Below are 18,623 nucleotides of genomic sequence, written 5' to 3'. Positions count from 1 at the left end.
GCAAGGGCAGTCATATCACAGAAACTTTCGGTTTTGATCACGCATCATGAACTATAAACAATCAAGTCAGATATGATTATTCGTTTGATTTTTATACTTGATTTATATGTGAATCCCACATTTCTCCCTTATTATTATTTTAAAAAAATGCTGAAGTGGTAGGTAGATACAAGATAAAGGTAGAAAACATAATTTAGTGCTGTAAGAGGGCAAATGTAGATGATCAGGTGTGTGCCTGTAGACTAAGTACTAATCCAAGCTAGACAAGGGCAACAACACATCCACAGATGCAGAAGATTTCTCTCAAAATAGGGGGGGTGAGGTTCAAAGCCTCACCTTTGTTGATCCCCAATTCCTCAGAATGTGACTTTATTGGGAAATAGGGTCTTTACAGAGGTTTTTAAACTAAAATGAAGTCATTAGGGTGGGTCCCACTCCCAAATGACCAATGTCCTTATATAAAGGGGAAATCTGGAGACAGACATACCTAGAGGAAGAATATCATGTAAACATGCCAAGCAGAGGGCCTGGAACAGCTCCTTCCCACACAGCCCTCACAAGGAACCAGCGCTGCCTACATCTTGATGGTGGACTGCTAGCTCCAGAACTCTGAGACGCTAAGTGTCACTGGTTTGTGGCACTTTTTAATGGCAGCCCTAGCAAACTAATAGAACTCCCAACCTGGTTTGCAGGGTCACAGGTCTGCACTGGTCCAGAGTAGCCTGTGTGCAAAACTGCCCTGAGGCCCAGAAGTCCAGGGTGGAATGGGATTGTTAAAGACCTTTTAAGTCCTGCCAGCTATGAAGGAACCCCCACACTCAACAATGAACTTGGCAGGTGGGTACCCAGTCTGAGCATAACATTTTCCAGGTATGGGTGAGAGAGCCCACTGGGGACATGAATTAGCACTTGCACATACACTGTCTCCTCCCTCCAAGGCATCCCATTTTGCTACCTGTCATTCTAATTTCCTGATAATGAACGTACATGCTCCCTCAGAACTCCAACCTAGTGGACCCTAGGGTTGCCCCTATGCACTGCAGCAAAATTCCCCCTTTCTCTAGACAGGCCTCCTGTCCTCTGAACCTCTTTTCCTCTGGTTTAAACAATCTCACAACTTTCAGTCTCATGACTTGGTTTATTATCTCTCTCCATCTTCACTCTTCTCTGGGCAGCCTTTGTCCCCCAATGACCCCAGAGCTATCACTGCCTCTTCTGTGGCTAACTTTGCACCTAACCTTCAAAGCTCACTGCCAGTCATGTTGGCCAAAGAGAAACCAGCTTTCTTAGCTACAGGCAACGGCGCCGATGGGAATCCGAGTCCCTCCACAGAAAGGCAGCCCTCTGACTTCAGACCCCCTGGACTGGCTGGAAGCAGCTGGCATTTACACAAACATCAAAGCATAACTCACACCAGGTAGGCAGGCCAAGTCTGTGCTGCTCGGCAATCTTCTCGGATAGGCTGGATCTAATCCCCAGCATCATTTTGCAGCAAAAAGGAGGTGCTCTTCTCCTGCACCACAGCCCATACACACACCTGTGTGTACACACACCTGTACACATGCATGCATGTTTCTGCACAGGTAAACACAAACACAGACATACAGGTTCCAACACCTAGAAGCTGTGTTGATGATGGGCAAGCTATTGAATCTCTCTGATCTCAAGGGTAAAATGCAGATGAACGAAGAGAGTTCCTTGAGACAAATCTTTATCTGTCTACCCAGAACTTTGATATTCCTCAATACACTTGCTGCAGCTCTCACACTGAGCCATGTGTACCCAGGGGTATAGAAAGCAACAGAATAGAGTGCATGTCCCTAAACTATCAGTTATACTTGGTGACAGATAATGAATTAAAATAAAATGAACCTCTAAAATATAACATTTGACTTCAAAGATATCTGCATTGCACCAGGTACGTGAGGCTACACCCAGGCCCCTGTGTTACGTGTTTTCTCTTGCCATTAGAGGTGCTCTGCTGGAAACATTAAGGCATGGATACACGGGCTGCTAGCATTCTTTCATCGGTGCTCACCCACTGCCAGGCTGACTGTGCAGACCCAATTTAAATGAAGCTTGGAACAGTATCAGATGCCTTCCTAATAAGATGGCCAAATGTACTCTCATGTGGAAAAAAAAAAAAGTTGCAGGAAAAAAATGTTAAGAATAATCTCATTTGTGTAGATTAGCATGAAAAAATGTTTTTAAGGAAACACAACCAAGTAGTGATGGTGGTGATCTCTAGAAAGTAAAATTTCTGCATTATTCCCGAATGTTCCAAGTATGTGTTAAGTCTGTTAATTAAAAATAATAGTGGTGTTATTCCCACTCATCTGACACCAAATGCAATGGTCTATTTTTTCCCTAGATTTATGTATAATAATAACAATATTATACACAGCAGTAATAGTAGTATAACTCCATTCAGGCTCCCAGACCCAATTCCAATGTGCATATGTGGGAAGGGGTCTTCCCACACACAACACCAAGCAATTCTCCAACACCAGCAGGGTGTCCAAGACCTCAACTCAATTCTGATGCTATCTGCCCAGAGACAGCACCAGATTCCCCTGGTTAAGGGCTCTGTCCTATGAGACTGACCTCCACCCCCACTCCAGATGCCAGGTCACAAGCCCCAGGCAGTTAACCTGTGCTTCTGACCTCCTACAGGCTACAGATTGGAGGTTTCCACAACCTCTCCCTTAAATTCAATTAATTTGCTAGAGGGGCTCCCAGAACTTAGGAAAACACTTACATGTGTACCAGTTTAACAAAGGATACAAGTTAACAGCCAGATAAAGACAGACATAGGGCAAGGTCCCAAATAAAGGAGCTTGGGGCCTGGCTGGGGGGCACGTGGAGGTGTTCTGGTTCCCCAAGCATAGGAGCTCTCTCCACTAAGCTGTAGGATCCAACCGAGCAGAGCAGAGAGAGAAGCTCTTCTCTGGGGGCTTTGTGGGGGCTTCATTGAATAGTCATGATTGACTAAATTATTGGCCATTGGCGGATTTAACCTCCAGCCCCCACCCTCGGGTGCGGGTGTCCAAAACTCTCTCATTAACATGACAAAACACCCATTTTACCTTTAAGACTCTGCAGAGTTCTCATACCTGGGAAATATCTGGTCATATGAATGACCAGATATGTATTTTTCATGATTCATTATATCACAATTGGTAATCACAATAATAAAGATTAAAAGCAAATGTATCAGAAAGAGAGAGAGATCAATCCTTCCTAGACCCATAGGCCTGCCTCAGGAGCAGCAAAGAGAACATTCCAGATGTCTAGAAGGCACTCCAAATTCCTTGACAGAAGCACTAAGTAACCCCTGAACATACCCACTGGTACAACCTAGTCCCCATGGAATCTCCCACTGAGTAAGATCAAGACAGTGTTGCTTATCTCTCTGAGCATTTTATGATGCTGATCTCCATAGTTCCCTGAAACTTAGGTCCACAGTACCCAGAGCAGCCCAGGCTGGGCCGGCAGGGCACTTTATTCCCAGAGGTTCCCACAGCAGCTGCCTCAGCTTTGTTTCTGAACAGTGAGGAGAGCTGAACCCTACTTACCCTGAACACCACTACTAATGGATCAGCCATCTGTACAAGCAAGGGTTCCTTCCAGGGGATCAAAAGCAGGAAGATGGGCTCAGTGAATTTCATCAGCTACCGAGCACTCACTACTTGTAAAATACTTCTAAGGGCTATGAGGGTACCAAGAGGAAAAAGAAACAGCTGTGCCCCCAGGAGTTCACAATCCAGAAACAAGGCAAGCGAGACACACAGTGCACCCAACACAAGGTCCTGAGAGGCAGGGCATCTTGCTGGTTAAGGCATGGTGGAACGACACTTCCTGGGTTCTGTTACTGGATCTGACACCCATTAGCTGTGAAACCTCTGGAAAGTTACGCTTCAGTGCTTTCGTTACCTTAGTTGTAAAATAGAGCCAACAATCCTACAGAACCACTCTGTTGAGAGTGTGGTAAGGATTAAATAAACTAATATACATAAAGGGCTTAGAAAAGTTTCTGGCACATATTAAGTACTCTTTAAGTATAATTTATTACCATGGGGATATAGAAAGGAGAACAGTAATCTTAACTGGAGGTGAGAGTATACGGGAACGCTCCTTGAGATGACATTTGAACTGGGTATAGAAGGTCAGAAAGCACTTTTTAGGTCAGTGAGGTTTTGAGACTTCATCATGAGAATAAAGATAGACAACTAACAGACAAGGCCTTTGCTCCAGACTGGCTAAAGATAGACACTGGCATGTTCCAAGAATGGTAAGCAGGACTATTGCCTAAGCTGGAGTGAAAGAGGAAAATGGACAAATAGGTAGGGGCCAAATTCTATCAATCTACAAATGCCTTATAGAAAAGCAAGGCCTCTCATGGAAGTCAGTGGGGAGCCATTCAACTCTTTGGAGGAAGGGACTTAAACAAACCTGAGTTCAATGATTTGACAGCAGTTATGAGCACCTCCTATTGTGTTCTATGCACTAAGGAAAAATAGGGGGAGAGATCTGTAGCCCTTGGAGCACTTAGCATATCAGCACACAACAGGCAGTTGCTCAGTAAATGTCAGTGTGGGCATCCTTTTAGGTTAACTACAACACAGTATGAAAGAATACACCCGAAACTCAACAGAAAGCCTTCCACTTTCTTCAAACAAACCCTTATGAGAGGGATAGCAAGAGAGAGGCAGAAAGCATTCAAGCCTCCTCCACAAGAAAATACACAACCAAACCATCATCTGTGACTCAGGGCACCTGGGAGCTAAGCGAGTCTCACCCTCTTTGTGGAGGCAGAGGGCTGGCTCTCCAGCTAGGGGAGGCTCTGGGGAACCACATACAGTCAAACTCTCAGGTTCAGGTACCTCGACTCACCCGAGAGAGAACTATCCATCTCAAAAAAGGGTGGAGGAAATGACCCAGGGAGGTGACTGGGATTACTAGTCAGTTTATGAAGATGGATTTCCCTAAGGAAATTAGACATTTGCATTTCTCTCAGGCCTGGCCTACTTGGTGACAGGTGAGTCCCTGCCCAGCTCTACCTACCAACAAAAGGTGTGGCCCCTTGGGCTGTGGCCGGGAAGACAGACACCACACACTGCTCAGCACAAGCATACCATCTCCGGAGCACTCAGGCCACACTGTGTGGATATAGCGTCTGGCATAGCTCTGCTATGGCCCCGAACTTGCAAGCCTGATTATCTATATCAGGGTGGGGCAAACTTTTTCTGTAATGGGCCAAACTGTAAATATTTAGGTTTTGCAGGCCATTGTAAAAGCTATTCTTAGCTCAGAGGCCTACAAAACAGACTGAGAGGGCTGAGCTTGGCCCAGGGGCAGTAGCTTGCTGACCTCTGATCTACATACTTAGACACTTTTTCCAGGTGGTATAAAATGTTCCAGAGCCCCTCTTCATTGTGTCAGGGTTGACTCCAGACAAAATTCATGACAAGGAGGTTGGTGACTTCTCGTTCTTGCTCTCACTGGCTCACATCTGTACCAGGCACACAATAAGCCAGGGAATCCCAAGATCCAGACCGAAAACACAGGTGAGTGCACACAGATATACCCACAGGACCTGCAGTGTTATGATTCCCTGCCCTGCCCCTATCACCACCTTGCCCTTCCACAGGCCAAAGGAACCTTCCAGAACACAGTCCCAGGAGTGTCTTCATTTCCAAGAAAGCTGTAAGGGGAGAGCAATGCTTAAAGAAGTAGTTCTGATCCTTGGTTGCACATTAGAGCCACCTAGGCAGCTTCCTGAAAAATAATGATGTTCTTCTCCACTTTCAGAGGTTCTCATTTAAATGGTCTGGGGTGGGACACAGGCAAAGATATTTTAAGCTTCTCGGTCATTCTCTGTGTAATCAGAGTTGAGAACCACTGACTTACCCAAAGGAATGACACTCCAGCTGTGCAACAGGATGAGACAATGGGAATATCTGGAGGCCTTCCCAGAACTGTCAAACCCCGCACCTGGGCCAGCACTCCCATCCATTTGTCACCTGCTTCCTGCCAGGTGGGCCAGAGGTGATGAGCTGGCCTTATCCCAAGCTCCTCTTCCTGTTTTCCAGTTTGCCAGCTCAGTATTCATAAGCATGGCTCCTTTAGGACTCTGGTGACACTTCTCTTTTTAAGGGCCTATTACACTAGGCCTGGGAAGGGAGAGTCCCTAAACCCTCTCCTCAAGCAGTTAATCACTGGGGATGCAGAGGCCTCCACGGGAACATGGAAGAGGAGGGTTCAGGGCAAATCTTCCTGGAAGATCTGACGCTTCACCAAAGGAGAAGCACGAAAAAAGGCAAAGAGGAAAGGAACAGCATGGAAAGCTTGGGGAATGGCAAGTCATTTGAAGTATCTGGAAAAAGGATGGAAAAAATATTTGGGAAGGGGTCAGGGAAGGCAAAGGCCAGATCAGAAAGGCCGTATGCTAAACGAAGGAGTTTGTACGTTTTCCTGGCAGTACTGAGGGGACTTCGGAAGCAGAGTCGTCAGGTGACTGGATTTTGCATTTTACAAAGATCACTCCAGCCTTAAAGAACAAATGAAAGTCAGAGGTGTGATTGACACATAGGAGTTACCACTCATCTAAAGAGGGAACGAGGTAAATACCACTGCGTTACTCTTCTGTGAGGAGAATATTGTAATTGTTTTAGGCTGAGAGAGATTGGCACAGAAGGCTCTATGACCACAACACAGGTAATCGCTGGAAGTATTTTAGATGGAAACATTTCAGTGTGGACTCCGGTTAGTTAGCCCTGGATCCACAGCTCTCTGAAGTCAATTAGGCAATTTATTTAGGCTGACTGACTTGGAAGGTTTCTCCAAATGACCAGCAGCTCAGCGGCAACTCCAGCATCCAGGTTTCCCATTCAGGCTGCTCAGTAGAGATAAACTTCAACAGAGACCACTTGTGTAGCCCTTCCTCAACTCCGGAGTCTAGGAAGGGGCAGAATTTCCCTCCATCCCTTACAGAACCACCATGGGATTGCTGTCTCAAGGAGATCAAGTTTCCCTAAGAGCCCCCAGGACTCAGGTCTGTTCGGCCCACCTCTGACACAGCAAGATGGGTGAACCAAAGCACAGAGGTTGGGGCATTTTTTCTCAAGCTACCACTGTCATATTTTAGTGGCAGAGGTTTTTGGCTAAGCCCTGAGGATACCAGGCTTCCAAAACCTCACAACCTGGCCTGTCAGGGGCTGGCTCAAGAGGACTCTGATGCAAAGCCAGCCTATTTTCTGGGTGCAGTGGGCCCCCTGCCTAGCCCCTCCCTAGTGGAAACTGCAATCAGTTCCCTTCCTCCAGATGCTGAGGTCCCACAACACCCCGTATCCCTTGCTGAGAGTTCACAGGATGATATGGAAGTTAGGCACACAGGTGTTTCTGTAAAAAGGAAAAGCAAGCAAGGTAAACATCTGTCTGACTTACTCACCGGGCAGCAAAGGTTCTTTATTTTGAGCCAATCAGACAGAAGTGGGACCCAGGAGACTGGCGCCTTACTTTAGCTAGGGAGTGATGACAGGCAGGCCCACTCTGGCGTCTAACAGAGGAAGCTGTTGCCAAACAGAAAGAAGTAGCAGCAAGAGTAGGCTGGAAGATAGTCCTGTCCTTGTAGCCTCGAGTTTTGTTTTGTTTTTTTCTGTACCAGTGAGGGGCCACGAAACCAGCAACACCAGCCCCCATCTTGCATTGTCAGTACAGCATGGTGCTGGAGGAAACCCTAGACAGATCTGTCATCTCACACCACCTAGCTGAACAGATTCACCAAAAATATTTGGCAGCACAAAGCAACATGTGCCTTTCCCCCAAAGCACACAACCTGGTCACACATCTGACCTTCGATTTAAGAGGCTCATTCAGGGGCATTAAGTACTTTCACAAAATTCCTTTCAAAATCACCAAGCAAGGTCAATATTTTTAAAAATGTTTTTCCCTGTTCTCCAAGGTCATCCTTCTATCTGTGTTTATCTCTGGCTAATTTATCTTCCTGCTGTTGCCATAGATAAAACTATTTTTAGTACACAACTGGTTTGAAGGCAGATTTGTTTTAACTTCACAATCCCTGCTGGTTGGCATCCACAAATGCCTCTCAGAGCTTTGTTTATTAGCTGACAGAAATGACTCTTCCACCTGCTTTATTTTTTCCTTGAGAGATGATCTCAGATAACAAGGAAGTACAAGTTGTAGGTGGCAGCCACTGAACAAAGATAACTAGTGACAGTCTGGTCTGGTCACACCACCCTGGGCAGCTGACTCAGAGAACTCCCTGCTTAGTGTCAGCTGTCACCACCATTTCTGGTTGGCTTAAATGTCTAGACCAACAAAGCCTGATTCCCCTACAGTCCCTAATTTGGTAGGCTCTTTGGATGCAGCAGAAATGCTATTTTAATGGCTAACGTGTTATTGTTCAAGAGCATCACTTGTCCAACATCAGAACAATACAGTTTGAGAAACTTTCAACTTCAGAAACAGTTTTCATGACTACTAGTTTGGTTTACAATTGTATTTTCAACACTTCCTGTTCTTGTTTCTCCAAAAAAACAAGTGTTTTGCCCTCAAGCAGATCCAATATGCCATTGTCACTCAGAATATACCAAGAGTTCCACTGAGATGAATGATATTTTCTCCTTTCAGTATCCCAATGTCATTGCCCTGCAAATAGCGACAGCCATCCTGCAAGTCTACATACTCCAGTGCCTCCGCAGAGGTGAGCCTTCCTCAGATACTCCAGGGAGAACCTTTCCTTTTAGCTTCCACCCAACTTTGTCAACACACTCACCCACGAAAACAACCATCACTCAGGTCGTCTGTGACAACACCTGCCTCCTCAGTTTGAATGGATCCCTATGCCTCGCCCTGCATCACACAGAAGGATATCTATAAATATTTACTGAACCACTTACTCAATCCAAGAATCACAGCTTCCCACCATGCCCCCACACCTCCACACACAGACAATACCTGGGACACTGCAAATCATAAGCAGAGTTGGAAATCATAACAGGAGTCTTAGAATCTTTAGACAGCTTCTTTCCAGAACAAGGACCCCCATACTGACAACATCCCTATGTGGTCTGACTCAGGGCCCTGACTCCATCAGTCCAAAGTATTTAGGTTGTCTTGGGCAAACGGCAAAGCCTTCTCAATGACGTGTCCACTGTGCCAGACACCAAAGCACTTATAACTAAAGAGGTACTTGAAAGTAAAAATTTGAGGAAAAAATCTTCAGAAAGGTTATCTAGTATGCAAAGTCACATGTGCATCCACCCACCAATATCACTCTAGCCACTTATCCCTGGAAGGGAATTTTGACAATTTCACACAATTTGTGCAACTCAAACCCTGTGGGACTCTATCCAGACTCAGGGCCAGCTTTTCAATGACTTCACTCTTTCTCAACTGCAACTGTGTTGAGGATTTCCATAGAAAAAAGGCAAATATCTGTCTTGGAGTAAGGCTGGGACTGTGGTTGGAAACCCACTTGGACCTAGTGGGGTCTTGCTTTATGAAGCTAATGACTGGACAACCAGAGTCTGTCAATCCGAAGTGTCTGGTGTACACATGCACAGCCCACCCAGAACCCGTCACTCAGCCCACACCCAAGAGCAACACAATGTCTTTCTTCTAGAGTTAAAGAAAGACAGCACGTAAGGTGACTGCTAGTCCCTTGGTTGAAGTATGAAAAAGCAAATAAGCGTGTCTGCAAGACAACAGACAGGAGTACCAAAGGAGGCACCGGCTTGGGCTTAACCACCTATTTCGCTAAACTTTGGGAAGACATGACTAGAGAAGTCTCAGCCACAAAAAAGAAACACCAAATAATAAGTATTGAATATCATGATAAATGAATAAACAAGGCACAAACCAAAGCCCTGGCAGTGTGCTCTGAGGTACTGACCCTGGAACGGGAAAGATGCGAGCTGCACGAGCCTCCCGATTCTTTCACAGACCATCTGGAGAGGTGAGAAAAAGCTACAGCAAAGATCACAGAGAAACAGCTGGAGAGGGTGCCCAGGGCTTCCGGGGCTACGCCGGCTGCCACCGTGCTAATATTTAAATCAGAAAGAAGAAAGTGGTTTGCACAAACCTAAGTCCCACACACTGGGCTCCGGGGTGGCAAACAGCGTATCTCTACTTTGAAAGGTGAAGCCTACCTTGGCTATGTCCATCCCAGAATCACTGTTATTCTATCAGCAGTGAGGACAAGTGACCCTTTCTTCTAATCGCTGTTAGGAGGAAAGTTTGAGTGTTACAGACATTCATGATTTTGAGTCTCAAGTAGGGACAATGCAGAGATGTCCCCCTTATTTTTTAAACTAGTGCCACCAATAAACTTGGCTTGACCGAGGAGGCATAAAGGAGAGGAAATCCCTGGGAACTCCAGAAAGTCCGCTAAGGCCTTTGGCCGTTCGGGAGCCCCTGGGGCATCGAGAAGTAGGGGCACACCCGGCCGGAGATGGGGCAGGACCACCGGAAAGATGAGTCCCACGTGCGGCGTAGGGGCCTGGGGCCCGCTCCCGGACGTCCCCATCCTCCGACCCCTACAGCGGGGAAGCGGGACGGCGGCTGCTCCCGCCCGCAGCTACTCACCCTCCTGCTGGGCGCCCCGGGCGCCCTGGCGCCGCCGCCCGAGAGCAGGGTGACGGTGGACGTAGAGCGCAGCATCCCGCAGCGGCAGTCGGCGGCGGGCTCTGCTCGGAGCTCCCCAGCCGGGGGAATAAGCGCGCGGGACCCGCCCTGCGCGGGGGAGGTGCGGTCCGGTAGCCTCTCCGGCTGCGGCTGGGCGGGCGCGGGAGGGGGCGGCCCGGCGGGCGCGGAGGCGCGGAGGGGGCGGGTCTGGGGGCGGGGCGGGGAGAGGCGGGGGCGGGCCCCGAGAGCGCTCGCCAGACCTGTCAGGCCGCATTTTCTCCCCGGCGCGCAGACGGAGCCAAAGTTGAGCGCTGTTGTCTCCCCTCCGCGCGGCGCTCTCCCAGGTCCGTCCCGCAGCGCAAAGGAGCCCAGGATCCCCTGGAGGCCCAGATTCTCTGCTGCTTGCAGTGAGTTCATCCTTTCTGTGTTCAACCGCCCACCCCAACCCCTGCTGCCCCAGGAGGCTCTCTTACCCCCCAGGATCACTGGAACCCTCACCCTGTATCATTCATCCAGTATTGAGCGCCTACCATGTGTCGCTCCATCAGCCAACACAATCGACCGGCCCCTGTCCTCATGGAGTTGGCGATCTGGCGGGTTTACAGAGAGATGACCCGTGTCAGTGCTTTGGTAGAAGAAGGAGATACCTATGGGAGTGCGCAACCTGGCCCTAGCAGATGGCATTACGCAAAGGCCTCCCAGAGGAGGTGATGACTAGGCTAAGACCTGAAATACAAGTAGGAGTAAGCTAGGCGTAGATGTTCCTCACAACTGCTTATATTTATTCAATGATTGCAGTGGGCCTGGCGGGCAGGCACTTCACATGTTTACCTCATTTAATCCTCACAACCAGCCTTTAAGGGAGGCACTATTATTATCCTCTGTCTCCATTTTGCAGGTGAGGACATCGACTCACCAGGAGATGGAGTAACTCAGAGGGGGCCCCACTGACTGGTAAGGGGCAAAGCTAGAATGGTCCCCACAATCTGACCCTAGTCTGCTGGCCCCCTCTGCTGCTCCCCTAACAGAGGGAGGAAGGAATTCCAGGCCAAGAGAACTGGCATGTGCAAAGATTGGTGGAAGGCAAGCCAAGGGATGGCATACGGTATGAGAACTGAAACTATCACAGTGCAAGGGGGAAATGGTAGAGAAGCCTCAGGAGCTTGCTGAGCCAGATCACGAAGAATTTGGTGTGCTTAGCTAATAAGTGTGCCCTTAATCCTGAGAATAAAGTATTTTGCAGTAGGGAAAGACCATCTCTCTCTACTCACCTTTCAGATCCCAGGTCAGACACTGCATCACCGTCTCTGGGACCCTCCTGCACTGAACTCTCACACTCATGAACCCGGCAGCTCTTTGGGTCTTAGTATTCTGTTACAGTCATGTGTGTGTGTGTGTGTCCCCTTCCCCAGTGGTGAGCTTCTAGGAGGCCAGGGCCCATCAATACCCTTCTTTGAACTTTTAGTGCATCACCCACATGGAAGATGCCCAAGAAATACTGCCGAACAGAATCTTAAATGATCATGTGGAACTCGCTCTTTCTGCAGATGTGGAAACTGAAGCTGAGTATATAAGTGACTTTCTCAAAGTCACACAGCCTATCCTTCACCATCTCTGTCCCCATCATCACCACAGCCTTGCCTGCATTCTAAGTGCTTTATATGCATTTTTTCATCAAATTCTTACTGTGACCCAACAAGGTGGATACTGTTATCATCCCCATTTTATAAATGAGGAAACTGAGGCTGGGGACATCAAGTTAATAGGTGGATAGCTGGGACTAGACCACTAGGTCTTTCAACTCCAGGTCTATTGCTTTTTTAACAACGTCTGCCCTGTATCCACCCATCTACCCACCCTTCTAAAAAGAGGTCATCCATGCGGGACCTCTTCCCATCCTGCTTCCTCGCAGCCCCCTCTTGGGAGAGTTTTATAAGAATAAAGGCTGGGTCTGCCTTCCAATAAAAAAATGGTCAAAATGTGGCTGTTGAAAGCCAGCATGGTTTAGAAATCTCTGCCCAGTTACCTCAGTAGAAAGAGGCTAATGATTTTTGTTGTTGTGTTATGTTGCCCTGAGGAGAAAGGAAATGGCCTGCTATTCAGGTGGAATCAAAATAGTCTGGCATCATCAATGTTTATTTATATTATGGCAACCACTCAAGTGCCCACCCAAGATGGAGTAAGCATTTGAGAGGAAGCGTGGTCCATGGACTCATTTTTTCCTCCATCCTACTCAGGTCTTTTTCATATTGTTATCGTAAGACTTTCACAATGTATTACACTTCATTACAAAAGCAGCAGACTGCATACCAGCTTGGGAGCTCATGGGAACTAGGTATTGTTTACATCTCTGCCTGCCCAGTACCTGGAACAGTAATTGGCATGTTGCAAGTACACAGTAAATGTTGAATGAATGAAGAAATGATGGTATAGAGCAATATTTCAACCATGGTCAAACAAAACAGGAACCAAGATCCTTGCCAACCCAGCCTCTAGGGTGGGCTAGCATTTCCACATGGTTTTGCCAGCTGAAGCAGCCGGTGCCCCCTCAACTGTCCCAGCCAGAAGAGTTTCCCACCCTGGCTGTCACTAAGGGCTGTGGGTGTGGATTGATTGGACTTAGGCCAAGCCCCTCCCTGCAAAGCCTACACAGAAGGAACTGCAAGAGAGAGGACAGTGGGAATCCCCAGAAAGTGGGAAAGGAGAAGGAAAGAAAATGGAAAGACAAATGGGGATTGAGAAATCATTGGCAGGGTAGATCGAGCATGGAGAGGAAAAAGTCAACAGTGAAGTCATGGTCACGGGCTTCTATGAACAGTTCTTGGAAAAGAAGATTAAAAAAAGGAAGGATTGACGTTTTAAAAAGACGAATCGAAAGGTTGGCACTTGCACCCCAGCCAGAAGCCCTCCACTGTCTACAGAACCGAGAGGTGGAAGGAGTAGATGTGAGAGGGACGGCGAGAGGGCTCTGCTGTGGAAGGTCTCCTATTCCCCTTTCAGCATTGCTCCGGTCCACTCTGGGCCCTCCCTGAGCCTTGGCGACAGATTGCCACTGTTTGGGCTGGAGGGAACAGAAGCTATGGCAGAACTATCTTAGCTGCCGCCCCTCCTGTCCACAATAATAGACATATATTCCTAAGAGCTGTCCTAAATTTCTCTGCTGAAGCATGGGTCTATAGAAAATTCTAGACATCTGTAAAAGAGCCCTTCATTTTCTTTAAATCAATCCCTGAATTGCACCTCTTTTCCCCTCCCACTCCTAGAACTCTCACATATCCTCCCAGCCTCTGCTTTTGGAATTGTCCTTTTGCCCTCTGTTGAACCCTCTCCAAACTCTATCAGCAACCTTAGCTGAGGGCATACAATGTGACCCATTTCTCCAGCAAAGTCCTGAGAGGCAAAGACTATGGTTATTTCTTGGCTAAAGCCATCACAAATTGAATCACTTGACGGGGCACAGAGTAGGTGAGCCCAAGCAATGCCAGGTTCCCAGATATTTTGTGCCCTCTTCACTGTTATGTCACTAAAGATTCTCTTTTTTCCTCTTCCTTTCAGCTGCCACACACCCCCAAAGTCATGGCATATTCTCCTGTTCTGAATGCCAAACAGACCAAACTTTCACAATAAAAAAAAGAACACATTTCCAAACCAAGGACAAAGGTATTGAATTACAAAGCCCCTTTGGATAAAGTAGAACAAAAAATGCCCCATTTTCACAGGGTGTCCAAGAAGCAGAGAATAGGGCCTACAGATAAGGAGAGCAGACTGAGAGGAACCCAATACCTTGGCCAAATCAGCCAGATACACAGCATTTATAAGCATGTCTAGACACAGAGGTTGGAATCCACTGCTGGCCCACTCTTGGGGAATACAAGCTCAGTGAAAATCATCTCGCCCTCACCAGTTACCCCACGAACAAAAGAATCACTGTCAGAGTAATAATAAGTCAATTAATTGAACAGATGGATGCCAAGTGCCTACTGTGTGCTGGGCACTGGGAACACAGAGATGAGTAAGGCAGCCCCTGCTTTCTAGGAGTTCACAATTTGGGAAGAGAGACATATTTAGTAAAGCAAAATGATAGCTGACACTTATACAGCACTAACTGCATTCAAAGAGCTTAAAACACATTCACTTCTGAGCTACTCAGTGAAGAAGGTGCAACCATGTCTGCTATTTGGCAGAAGAGGAAATTCACAGGGAGGTGAAGTGACTTGCACGTGGTACCAATGCTAGAAAGTGCTGGAGCTGAGCTTCAGCCCCAGGAAAGATGGCCCTGGAATCCATGCACTTGACAGTCTGCCTCCTGTACTGGGATAGGAGCAGCCGGGAGGCACGTCCAAGCACTGCGGAGGGCAGAGGAGGGACTCCAAGCTGCTGCTGCAGCAGGAAGGACGGGCTTCCCAGGGACGTCAGCATGGGAGCTGGCCCTGAAGAGTGGAGAGGAAAAGGTCAGGCATGCAGGGCAGAGGGACCAGAGAAAACAGTGAGGTCAGCAGGTCTGGGAAATGTGTGTTAGCAAGTTTAGCTTGAACTTCAGGGCTGGAGAGGAATGGCCGGAAACAAAGGGTGGGGTTAGATTGCAAAGAACCTTGAGTAAAGTTGAGAATTGATCTGCTGGTGATGGGGAGCTATTCAAGGTTTGCGGTCAGGGCAGTGAGGTGATCGGGGAGCAGAGAGGCAAGTACAGATGCAAGGCAGAGACTGCAAGGCAAGTACTCTGGTGTCTACTGAAATAGTATTGAGTGTCAGGTGTCAAGCTCCTCAGAAACTTCCCAGGTGTGATCGGAAACAAGCCCCCATTCACTGAAGGCAGGGAGAGATGGAAGAAAGGCCACTCCAGGCTGATGGGTGGCAGATTTAATAAGTAAGGGAACTTAACACACCAGGTGTGTCTTGGGCCACCACAAGATAAGTAGATCTCTGCACCTGCCGCCAAATCTTACAAGTTTATATAGTTTATATAGAGGCCTTAATTGGGTTCAGTCTTGTGTACAGTCCAGACGGTCTGAACACCACAACTGCATCTCAAGGCTCTGTCCTTGGAGCAGTCTCTGGGAGCAGGTAAGCAAGGGGAACTCATGTTCCAAGGACCAGAAGTGGAGAGGATCCTCTGATTGCTGGGGTACAGCTCATGGGTCAACCGATGATCTCATCTTTTTGATGACCTTCCCCAACAATGAGATAAAGAATAAAAGCCACTCTTTTCCTATATTTGATCTGCTCTATTAAGAGATTAATATAGAGAACTTACCTGCTCTTAGCATGTAAAAGAAGAGGGTCATATAACTTCAAAACAAAACAGCATTCATTATTTTTTAATCCTAAGAAAACTGACAACACTCCTTAACATTATTTTTCTGCCTTCAAACTCCTAATGAACTCAGGCAAGTGGGTTCCACTACAGCTGCTGAGGCAAGTCTAAAGTTTACTATGGAACATGACATAGGAGTACGAACAATTATTCCCCTAAGTTCAGTTTACTCTGCCCCAAGTGCCCATCTGGTCCCATCCTGCCTGCAGGGGGCTTTCTGGTCGCTGCAGGGGGGGGCCTTTGTACGTGAGCGTGAAGCAGCAGGGCCTCGGGCTGGAAAAGCTAATGTTCCCCTAACAAGCTGTAGCCCACCCCGGCCAGAGCTGAGTGTGCTAGAGGAAGGGATGCCATTTCTAATTCACATACAACTTTATGGGCTAGTGTGGCCCTGCCTGGAATGGCGGGCACAGGTAAAGAAGGTATGTACTTCAGTATAACAAAGGCCATGTATGACAAACCCATAGCTAACTAACATCATTCTCAATGGGAAAAGCTAAAAGCTTTTCCTCTAAGATCAGGAACAAGACAAGGATGTCTACTCTCATGACTTTTATTCAACATAGTTCTGGAGATCCTAGCCATGGCAATCAGACAAAATAAAGAGATAAAGGGCATAAAAATCTCCTATTTCTGAGCGAGATCCCCTCCCCAAAAAAGAAACATTCCTGCCATAGCCTTTCCCAGTTCAGCTAATGGGGACTCTGTTCTTCTACTGGCTCCGGCCAAGATCCTGGTGGCCATCCTCAATTCTTTCCTTTCATCTTATACCTTGCATTTTATCAATCTGGCTTCACATTCCAAACATGTCCAAAATCTAAACACTTTTCATCACCAACACTTATGTATCACCTCTCCCCTGGATCCTTGAAACAGCCTCCTAACCTGCCTCTCGGCCTCCCCGCCCCCACCCCCACCCCACCGGCCCCAGTGCATTCACAGCACGGAGGCCACCATGATCCTTTAAACCTACACTCCTCTGTGCAGAGACTTCCATTGGCTTCACAGCTCCTCACATAAAAACCCAAGTCTTGGGTGTCTGGTTTGTGTCCGTCTCCCTAACTAAGACCCAAGGTCGGCAAGGACAGGGTTTAGTCTGTGTTACTCATTCCTCGAATTCCAGAGTCTGTAACAGTGCCTGGCACAGCACAGGCACCCAGTAGAGCATTCTTGAGTGCATCTTTTGCCGTGGTCCCCAGGGCTGCAGCATACTCAGGTCGGTCCACCCCAGGTCCCAGCTCTGCAGGATGGGAGTACTCTTGGTCTCCATTGCTCACCAGACCTGGAAAAACATCTTCCAGTCCAAACCTCCTCCTGGTATGTCTGTTTCCGCCTCCCCCTGCAACAGGCCACCTCATCCCCTCGCCTTCAAGAACAAATGTCACCAGTCTTAATAAGTCAATATTTTATTAAACAAAAGGAACTCCTGATTTGGACCTACACAAAAGGACCTATCTACGCAAAAGACAGGGGAATGAGGAAAGCTATTTATAGCAGTAAAAACAAGACACAAATTAACCACTCTGCCAGTTGTGCAGCAACATGCCTTTACACGTGACTGCACCTACTCATTCGCATGTCTCCATCACCCCTCTCAATTGTGAGTGAGCCCTTGACGTCAGAGATTACTCATTCATCAGAGCAGACTTCTGTGTGGCCCACAGACAAACACAGCCATTGGTCCCAGGTACCAATTCCCTAAGCCCCACTAAACTGAGGTGACAGGGCACAGGTCGGGGGAGGAGCTGGGAGGCCGCAGCTTCTGTTCCCCGCACAGCTGGCTCTCTCTCTGCCTTCAACACAAACATGTCAAGGCAGCCACTGCCCCATCAGCTCCCTCTCAGCCAGGCTCACATCACCATGACCCCTCTTGATAATCACTCAGCTCCCCTTGTGCCTGTCAGAGCCAGGGATGGGGGTGGTACCCCAGCGCCGCAGTTACTCGAGTCCACTAGGGGTGGATAGGGTAGGATTGGGACAGGGTCAACTCACAGAGGCAGCAGAGAACTTTAAGATCTACCCCAGCTGCAGGGACTGATGAGAAGATTGAGTTTAGCTGAAAGATAAGGAGAGGGTGGGCATTTAAGCAACTGACAATCAAAACCCCAGACCATCAGTGGAATAGGGAGTTGAAGGTTAGTTAAATAGTTGCACATTCTGCCAGGTAGGCCGAGCCCAGGACAGGGAACTGCAGGAGAAGCCAGGAAAGCACAAGGTGGCCACCAGGGAGCTGCAGGACCGCAGGCAAGGAGCAGAGCTCAGGACAGATGGTCAAGATGCCCCAGTTTGCCTGGGATTGTCTCAGCCTCAGCACTGGGAGTCCCATGTCCCAGGAAACCCCATCAGAACCAGAAGCAGGGAGAAGCAAAGCCAGACTCTGGTGTGCTGGAGGGGCCCTGGGAGGCACGGAAAAGTAACTCTAGAAGAATGATCTGGGCAGAAAGCCCAGCTGTAAGAACCAGGTCAGATGAGATAAATTGGGCTCAGAAAGACGTAGGTTAAGTTCCTTCAAGAGGATTAAAAGGTGTCCCATTTAAAAACACACACAGTTTCTATAGTCAGATAAAATTGGGAAAATCCAGGTTAAACAAAAGTAGGCATATTTAAGATAGGACTTACTGCCTAAAGTAGATGGAGCATCTGCCAAAGATAAATAACTATGCAG

The 18,623-nt window shown here is 47.8% G+C and overlaps 1 protein-coding gene across 3 annotated transcripts in view; it reads right to left on the bottom strand.

Moving 5' to 3' along the window:
• Positions 1 to 10,794, bottom strand: part of MYZAP (myocardial zonula adherens protein) — an 89,282-nt gene extending 78,488 nt beyond the window's left edge. Inside the window, exons 1-2 of one of the 3 annotated variants that reach the window (XM_036903007.2) lie at positions 10,609 to 10,736; positions 10,173 to 10,244 (exon numbers count right to left, since the gene is read on the bottom strand). In XM_036903007.2, the coding sequence (XP_036758902.2) occupies positions 10,173 to 10,187 (15 nt within the window). In that variant the 5' untranslated portion in view covers positions 10,188 to 10,244; positions 10,609 to 10,736. Of the gene's footprint in view, positions 1 to 10,172; positions 10,245 to 10,608 lie in introns of all 3 variants that reach the window. The other 2 variants (XM_036903008.2, XM_036903006.2) reach the window with 2 other exon arrangements.
• Between the last annotated feature and the right edge of the window lie 7,829 nt (positions 10,795 to 18,623).

The sequence above is a fragment of the Manis pentadactyla genome, chromosome 11 (assembly GCF_030020395.1).
Source record: "Manis pentadactyla isolate mManPen7 chromosome 11, mManPen7.hap1, whole genome shotgun sequence".
NCBI classification, from domain to species: Eukaryota; Metazoa; Chordata; class Mammalia; order Pholidota; family Manidae; genus Manis; species Manis pentadactyla.
Note: the sequence above shows the minus strand (reverse complement) of the source record. Positions and strands in the feature narration are given on the sequence as shown.